Below are 9816 nucleotides of genomic sequence, written 5' to 3' on the forward strand. Positions count from 1 at the left end.
ATGCTTTAACTCTGGTATTTTTTTAATGATGTAATAGATCTTAATATAAATTACAAAGCTACATAAGAAAAATGTAAGCTTACTGTATGCACTGCTGTGAAGTCAGATCCAACTCACAGGGACCCCTTCTTGGGTTTTCAAGGTGGTATCACTACAGAAGTAGATTGCCCAACCTTCTTTCTGAGGAGTGGCTGGTAGGTTTGAACTACCAATAGTTTGGTTAGCAATCAAGTGCCTTAGGCACTATGCCACCAGAGCTCATATATTATAATGGGTATGTTTTATTGGGAAATCCAAGGTGGCTTCAAGAAATAGTAAAATCTGAGCTCGATTTAAAAAGATGGCTAGGAACACACTATAGCTCAAAAAAGGCACTTAACATGTGTTGAATGAGTGAGTTAGGAAGGGTAGAAGCAGCATTGGAAGGGTAAGCAAAACAGTACAGAGATGCTCACGAAGGTAAGATGCTGAAAGGTGTTTCAAAAGATTGTGTGGAAGAGGAAGGGGTACCAGGGAAGCACAAAGCTGCAAAGGAGGTGAGGTCAATGAGGGTCACCCCTGTTAAGCCATGCTAAGGAACTGGGATACTTTCCAATGGGCAGTGGGTAATCAAACAATTTTTCTAATCAAAGCACTATGAAAGATGGTTTTGGAAAGGTAATTGAGGCATAGCAGAGAGGGAGGAGGTAGAGATCAAACATTGTGAAAGTTTAGTACCAACGTTTTAGCAAGAGATACTAAGGCACCAGCAGGAGAGAGTGTGATCAAATGGTGAGTCTTAGAAGGGAGAATTGACTGGCTCCAGAGCTAGTTAGATGTGGGAAGGAATGTTGGGAAAATGGGAAGACAAGAACATTGCTCTAAGTTCCCAGCTTGGGAGACAGAGTGGATTAGAATGACATTACAAAAGCATTACTTAATAGCCATGGTGCTGCTGTTAGATGCCCGAGTCAGTTCCGACTCACAGCAATCACGTGTGCAACAGAAGGAAATCCTGCCCAGTCCTGTGTCATTCTCACAATTGTTCCTATGCTTGGGTTCACTGTTACAGCCATTGTGCCATTTCATCCTGTTGAGGGTCTTCTTTGTTGCTGACCCTCCACTTTACTGAGCATGATGTCCTTCTCCAGGGGCTGGCCCCTCCTGGTAACACGAACAAAGTACAGGAGATGGTCTCACTGTCCCTGCTTCTAAGGAGCACTTCAACTGTACTTCTTCCAAGACAGATTTGTCCATTCTTCTGGCAGGCCATGGTACATTCAATATTCTGTGACAACACCATAATTCAAAGCATCAATTCTTCTTTGGCCTTCCTTATTCATTGTCTGGCTTTCACATGCATATGAGGCAACTGAAAATATCATGGCTTGGAGGAGGCACATCTTAGTTCTCAAAGTGACATATTTGCTCTTTAACATTTTAAAGAGGTCATTTGCAGCATATTTGCCCATTGCCATCCGTTATTTGATTTCTTGACTGCTGCCTCCATTGGCATTGATTGTGGATCCAAGTCTACAATACATTCTATGAAATAGGTTATTATGGGATTTGAACATTGTGCATACACCATAGTGTAGTCTGGTCCTGCTTTTCATTCTGAGTAAGCTTTGTGCCTTGGCAGAGATCATCAGCATGCTGAGGGATCAGCTTCTGTGTTTGCTCCTCACTCCACATCATTAGACATTTCTTCACGGGTGATACAGTTCCCTCACACATTTTATTAATCTTGTAGCCTTCAATGGAGCCAAGACTGTTTTCTCTGAAGATCATGACCTGTTGAATGTGATGTTCCTAAATTGTGAACAACAGCTTCACTTATTTTCCACCTTTGTGTTGTTTACTCACTCACCCACTCCTTAGAAGGAAGACTGAGCAAATCTATTTCCCTGTGGCTGATAGTGTGCTATCACTAGCAGTGGTTTTGTTGTGTTGGGGAGCCATCATGTAACTCATGTAATATTTTTGAAAGAAAATTAAACAGACAATGCTACAAACATTCAAGAGAAGCACAGGACATGAGATTGGGTGCTGCTGCCTAAGTTGAAGCATACACTATTATAAAGCAAACTTTTTAGAAGAAAGTACAGTAGAGTACATACATAAGCCAATAACAGGTATTTATTATGACTATGAAAACATGTATTTTAGGTTATATACAGACTATATCATTATATGCCTTGGCAGCACAATCTCTCTGTATACAGGAGACATGCGATATTGTGTTGCATGTGGGAAGCTGTTGAACTCCCTAAGTCCCATTCTCTGATCAGTATTTCTAAACTCTATTATAATCTTATGGGACCACGGATATATCTGGGGTCAGACATTGTCTGAATGGAAGTTATATGGTGCATGACTGTATACACACATGTGCACGCACACACACACATATTATAAGAGGACTAAAGGAGGAAACATTTGGGGCAGTCGATAAGTTTGGTTTTAGATTTGAGTATCCTGAGCATCTAGGTGGAAATGTATAATAGAAACTCAGAAAAGAGGTGGAAACTGGAAGTAATTAAGTAAGATTCAAAGTCAGGGAAGAAAATAAGAGAAACAGTGGAAAGGATACAAATCCAGACGTCTGTCAAGTAAAGGGTCCTATGCATTCACATGTATAGAGAATAAGCAGAGGAAAAGGAAGTAGAGAAAGAACATAAATAAGAGTGGCCCTAGTCATAAGAGGGAAACAAGGGAATTCATGACAACATAGATTATGGATTGAAAGATAGGGCAAAAATAAATTACTGCAATGAAGGCAAACAGAATAAGGACTAAAGCTGGCCAATGAATTTGAAAATAGAAATTGCTGACCTCTTGAAGAAAGTAGTCCACACAGCATGGTGACAGTGAAAGCCAGACTCACTGGGTGGAAGTAGAAACGATGTTATGGAATGTTCCTGATATTAGAAAAAGGAATAAAATGTGGTTGCCTGAAAGGCAGGGAAAGTAGGAAAAAAACATTTTTTAAGAAAGAGAGATTTGAGTATGTTTCTAAGATGAGGGGGAAAGGCCAACAGAAAGAAAGATATTGAGGAAGTAAGAGGGGTAGGACATAATAGATGTCACAGAATTTTATAAGGGAAGGGGCTGTGTCAAGGCTCAGGTCAAAGCTTAGCCGTAAAGGAGTCTCCATGCTTCTTAATTAAGAGAAGTAGACAGAGACAAAGATGGTTGAAATAAACATTAGGAGGAAAACACAGGAAATCCATGTCTGGCTAGATTACATGAAGGTAGCAATCTAATGAAAGCAGCACAACTGGGATTTGGTATAGAGGACTTGATGGTTGGTAAGGTTTAGACATGCTGCCAGTGGAATGAGAAAAAGAAACTGATGAAAGGTAAGTAAAAGGAATGCTCAGCAGAGAGGAGAGCTCAGGTGACTTTGAGACTCACATGTCTGTAATCAGGCCATGTGTATTTCTCTAGCATTGCCTGCATATGACAGGACGGTTGTACTGGAAGAACCAACCCAGCAGCCAGGCTCTTGAGGATTCTGTTTAGAAGTGATTAACAGTAAGTCTGCAGCTGGATAGACAGGGAAGTGAACTAAGTGCCATCTTTTTCATTTAAATATGAACTAAAAAGCAATAACATCACGATCAACCAGACATTTCAAAATGAGAAAAGGGCTGAGAAAAATTGAAAAAGAGGTCCAGACACTAGAAGTCTTCACATGTCAAAAGAGCAGGAAGCAGATGGAGTAAATGAGAGTGAAGTTAGAGAGGATGTCCACCTGCTCTAAGTGCCAGTTTCCTACTCTGCAGAGAGAACGGTGTGTGTATACCTAAGAATTTTTAGAATCAAATTAAGTGGCAAATAAAAAAGCATTGTGAAGAACTGTCTACAGTATTTTCAGAACACATACAAGGTAGAATAAGCAGCTAAAAGAGTATAAATGAAATTTTAAGAAGTAACTTTTCAAATGTTTTATTATAAAACTTCTAAATTAAGAGACTTAATTATTTTAACACCAACCACTCCTCGGAAGGAAGGTTGGGCAATCCTACTTCCGTAGTGATACTGCCTCGGAAACCCAAGGAGGGGTCGCTATGAGTCGGGGCCGACTCGATGGCACATAACAACAACAACAATAATTATTTTAATACTAATATTCTGAAAATGCAAATATTCAACAATCTATAAAGCTCTCAAACCATAATATGCAATGGTCATTTATTTACCCTTCAGCTAAGTACTGAGGGACACTGTGCTCCAGCTTCTGCATCAAGCTACCAATGAGGGCAGAATTCATGCTGCCAAAGAGCTTATGTTCTAGAAAAAAACTTCAGTTATGTTATTGATAAGGCGCTCTGGTGGATAGGATGCTTAAGGCATCTGACTGCTAACCAGGAGGTTGGTGGTTCAATCCCACCAGCCACTCCATGGAAGGAAGATGGGGCAATCTACTTCCATAAAGATTTACTGCTTTGGAAACCCAGCGGAGCTCACTATGAGTCAGAATTGGCTCATGGCAGTGAGTTTTTTTGTTTTGTTTTGTGTTATGTGATTGATAACTTCATCACAAAGCATTGACAAAGCAGTTTATGTAACAAGAATGCAAAGACACCAAGGACTAGAAATGTTATACATTACATATATAAAATATATTTAAGAAAAGTATATTCAAGAAAATTTTTCATAACTGCTTACATAATCAGTCAGTCTGTATGATGCGTATGTAGACAATGCTTTGATATGTAAAACGTGACTAAAGTTAAGGACACTCAATTTATCTTCTCTTTGCTTTTCTTGATGGCAACAGTACACGATAAGCAATTCTGAAGTATACTAACCTGGCAGTGCCATCAGATGACGCAGTAAGGATATAGCGATCATCGTTTGACCAGCAAAGATCATAAATGATATTGAGATGGCCACACAATTCCCTCATGAAGCGTCCAGAAGGGATTTCGTATACTAATGAAAACACTTAGAAATTAGTAGGGTTCCAGATAATTCTTAATGCAACAATACACAAAATCTTAATTTACACTAACTTGGACGTAAGATGAGAGTTATCTATAAGAAAATTACCATCAAAGATAATGTAGTACAATCAAAATTTCAGAATCTACCTAAGAATTTTTTTTTCATATACTTTAGATGCAGGAATCTGCACACAAAAAATTTTATAATATGCTGTAACTAAAAATTATTCTCATCTCATCAAAGTAATTCTCCTATGAATCTGCCATAGTCAAGGTATTCATCAAAGAATAAATATTTAAAATTGCATTAACTTGAAATATTCTATAATTTGGGCTTTGCACTTAGCTTTCATGATTAAAATACACTGAAACCTGTGAGACCTGGAACTCGATAGGAGTACCTTGTTTTTCTGATTCTTACGAGTTCTCTGCCTTTGAGAGGACACAGTCTAACTGCTTCCCTAATGCCTGTTTTAACGGAAAATACCTGAGTTCACGTTCTCTAACAGATTTCTGCCTTACACAAGTTCTAGCTTTTACAAGTTTTACTGTTTTATTTTATCTGAAAGCCAATTAAATTTCAATCAAAAGTTTAAATGTTAAATAATGAGAAATTTAAATTGTAGGACTTCCAAGAAAAAAATGTAATATTGAAACTACAGGTATTAAGTGAATCAAAAGATACAGAATTTGACAGACAAAGCACTATGGTATTATTACTCAATGTTACAAATACAATGAGATCTAAGAAAACTGTAATATAGACCTACAAAGTTTACAGGTCTTTACTCCCACCTAGTGGTGAAATGTTGTTGTTATATGCCATCGAGTCGGACTACAGCGACCCCTCCTTGGGTTTCTGAGGCAGTATCACTATGGAAGTAGATTGCCCCATCTTCCTTCCGAGGAGTGGCTGGTAGGTTTGAACCGCCAGACTTCTGGTTAGCAGTTAAGTGGATTGCCCCATCTTCCTTCCAAGGAGTGGCTGGTGGGTTTGAACTGCCAGACTTCTGGTTAGCAGTTAAGTGCCTTAGGCACTACGCTACCAGAGCTCCTAGTGGTGAAATAGTTTTCCTTTAAAATACTAAGCATTCTAGAAGCACCTTCAGATAGCAATTAAGGACTTCTGAAGATCTGTTGTAAATGCCTCTATTAAAAAAGAAGAAACACCTCACATACTTTTCCTGCCTTTCAACTTTAAGATACTAAGGGGAAAATAAATAAGTAAATAAATCCAAATTCAGCAAAAGAAATAAGATTAGAGTGAAAATGAGAGATATCTAGAATAAAAAAAGAAAAATGTTTACGATAAACTGACAAACTTTTAGCTACACTGACCAAGAATAAAAGAGAGAAGACTCAAATTTACGAATACCAAGAATGAAAGAGTAAGCATCAATGATAACTTTATCAAAATAAAAAGGATTATAAGGGACTATTTGGCACAGTGCCTAAGGAATTGGACTGCTAACCAGAAAGTTGGTGGTTCAAACTCACCAGCCACTCTGCAGAAGGATGATAGGGCCAACCTACTTCTGTAAAGATTTACCACCTCAGAAACTCGATTGGGGTTGCTATGAGTTAGAATCGAATCAATGGCAGTAGATTTGGGTTTTATATTAACAACTCTCATTAAATAAATAACATTTATTAAATTTTAATAATTTTAAATTTTAATTTTATAAATTTACTAGTGTTACCTTGTTACTAGTGTTAAAAAAAAAATTGCATTAACTTGCTGGTGGTATAGTGGGTAAGGCATCTGGCTGCTAACCAGAATGTCGGCAGTTCAAATCCATCAGCTGCTCTGTGGAAGGAAGATGAAGCAATCTACTTCTGTAAAGATTTATAGCCTTGGAAACCCAGTGGGGGTAACTATGAGTCAGAATCAACTTGATGGCAGTGGGTTTTGTGTTATTATGAACAATAAGGGGCCCTGATGACATAATGGTTATGTGCTCAGCTGCTAACTTAAAGGTCAGTGGCTTGAAACCACCAGCTGCTCTACAGGAGAAAGATGAGGCAGTTTGATTCTGTAAAGATTATACCCCTGGAAACCTTATGGGGCAGTAATAAGTCGGAACCAACTCGATGGCAAAGGGTTTGGCTTCTGGTTTTGGCATTATGAACAACCATATGCCAACAATTAGATAGCCTAGAAGAAATGGACAAATTTTTAGAAAGACACTAACTACCAAAAGTACTCAATGAGAAATAGTAAATCTAAATAGAACTATGACAAAGAGACTAACTTAGTAATAAAAAATTTTCCAAAAGAAGAGCCCAGGTCAGATGGCTTCACCAGCGAATTCTACTGAATGTTTAAATAATTCATATTGATTCTTTATAAATAATTGCCAAAAAATGTAGACGAGAAGGGAACACTTCCCAACTCATTCTATCTGATACCCAAACCAAGATGTCACAAAAAACACAATTACGAATCAGTATCCCTTATACATGTAGACGTAAAAATCTCCAACAAAACCCTAGCAAATAAAATCCTGCCCAACCCCCGTCCCCCCAATTCCAACTCATAGTGACCCTATAGGACAGAATGGAACTGCCCATAGCATTTCTGAGGCATAAATCTTTACAGAAGCAGACTGCCTCACATCTTTCTCCCATAGAGCAACTAGTGGGTTCAAACTGCTGAACGTTTGGTTAGCAGCCAAATGCTTTAACTACTGTGATACCAGGGCTCCTTGCTATTAGCCAATACATACTTGGGAGAGTAAATTTGCTACCATAAAGTATAGCATCACAGTGATTATAGTGCAATTCTTTTTTCTTAAACACTCACTCAACTCAGTGCCATCGAGTTGATCCCAGTTCATAGCAACCCTACCAGGTTTCCGAGGCTATAAATCATTATGGAAGCAGACTATCATCTTTCTCCCACGGAGCGGGTGGTGGGTTCAAACTACTGACTTTTTGGTTCCCAGGCGAATGCCTCAAACACTGCACCACAGAGCTCCTGTTTTTTTTGTTTTTAACACTAGTAACAAGGTAACACAAGTAAATTTATTGGATAGCCACCCAACAAGTTTCATGAATTTATATTCTATTTTATTGCTTGTGATTTAAATCATAAGTGTATCTAAATCTATTTAGCATTTTGAACAAGCTTATTTTTGTTGATCATAAAGTAACACATTAATCACAGAAAATATGGAAAATAGAATGAAAATAATTCTTCTACCATTTATTCATACTTACATGAATAAAGATACCATTATTCATATTTTGGGGCTTATTTCTTAAGATTTTTTTTTTTTCCCTATGCATGGATTTTGGTGAATCTTTAAAATATTATAGTTGTAATCAAACTACACAAAGAACTCAGTATGTATTTTTAAAGCTATCATTACTTCAGGAGGAGGCATATTTATTTACTAGATGGCAATCAAGTCAATTGAGTCAAAAGAGTTTCCACTGAAATTCAAAAAGTGAATTAGCCAAAGAATAACAAGTTGTGTGAAGCTGAGGAAAGTTCAATACAATTGCCTGTTCAGGGCAGATGTCCATGAAGATCTGGTTATTCTTTCTGACCTGAGTTGGTTTTCATTACTGAGCAAAAAGTAAGGGTGAGTAATGCTTCTATTCCAGAAGAGCATGTCAATGCACATTTAAACAAACAAACAAAAAAAAACCCTAAAGTGACAGAAACAATTCTTTGTAACATAAGTTTCCTGTATTTTTCAAAGGCAAGTTGAGAGAGGGGGTTTTCCTTTCTCTACTGACTTCTTTACCCAACTCCTAAGCCAATAAATATCCCAGTGTTCTGCCACCTAACGAATCTGTGGGTTTTCTAATCCAAATTACCACTGAAATCAACTGACCACATCGGACTAATAATCCCCATGAAATTTATTAATCCTTCACATGCCTAAATTTTAGTATTTAAAACAGAAACGCTTATATAAAAATGTTCCATCATGTTAATAAATTTAGCACCCTTCATTTGAACATTTCGGAAATGCTACAGTACAAATACAACATTAGAATAAAAAAACTGTTACTTGACTTTAATCAATCTATGTCCTTTAATTCAGTAGGTCTGAGGCTGACTCAAATTAAGATCGCAATGGACTTTAAAAACCAAAGAATGTGTTCCACATAGATGGCAATGGCATTGAACAGACAGGACTGACACTTACAGATAACTGGATAGCCATCCCTGCTGGCACAGGCTGCTGCTAATACTCTTCCGTTATGGGAGAAAGTCAGAGAGAAACATCCTCGCTCTCTTGCATTTAGGGAAAAGAGGTGTTTGTTTGGGATATGGCAAGCCTATAAAACACATATTTAAAAATATAAATCAGGACACATTAAAATGCAAATGTCATTTGTTAATTTCAAGTTCTTATAGTGGCTTTTCCAAAAGGTCCCTTTACTGTGATGCAGAGGAAAATTAAGAAAGGAAATGTTATAAAAAAACATAGGTAATTACTTTCTAAATAAAGAATCAGTCTGCCATACAATTAAGTGAATATGTTTTCTAGGTCTACAAATGCCTTAAGCACTATGCCACTAGAGTTCCCTACATTATCTCTTAATTCACCCAAAATAGGTATGGAAAAATGATTTGAATATCTGATACTCTAAAGCTGTCACTGTCACATTGGTTTTATAAAGTGAGAGAAAAAGAATGCATGCCACATCCCTAGTCCATGATAGCCACTAATAAATCATTTTTGCTAAGGCCACAAAGTGTTCCAAGACCATAAATGTCCTATAGGGCCACTATAGGGGATTAAAAGACAGGAAGCCAGACAGAGGAACAGTCAGCCACAGGGACCCAGGTGGGGGGGATACGAGAGGTCTCCAACAGCAGGACAAACTTGTCTGTCAGTTTGTCCTACTGTGGTGACATGTAGATGTG

General features: G+C 37.7%; 1 protein-coding gene across 1 annotated transcript in view; it reads right to left on the reverse strand.

Annotated features, from left to right (window-relative positions):
• AHI1 (Abelson helper integration site 1) overlaps window positions 1–9816 on the reverse strand; it is a 345247-nt gene that overhangs the window by 274706 nt on the left and 60725 nt on the right. Inside the window, 2 exon segments of the mRNA XM_042782719.1 lie at window positions 4797–4920; window positions 9092–9224. Coding sequence (XP_042638653.1) covers window positions 4797–4920; window positions 9092–9224 — 257 coding nt within the window.

This window comes from Orycteropus afer, unplaced genomic scaffold, assembly GCF_000298275.1.
Source record: "Orycteropus afer afer isolate SDZICR_OR568_19922 unplaced genomic scaffold, OryAfe1.0 scaffold00428, whole genome shotgun sequence".
Taxonomy (NCBI): Eukaryota; Metazoa; Chordata; class Mammalia; order Tubulidentata; family Orycteropodidae; genus Orycteropus; species Orycteropus afer.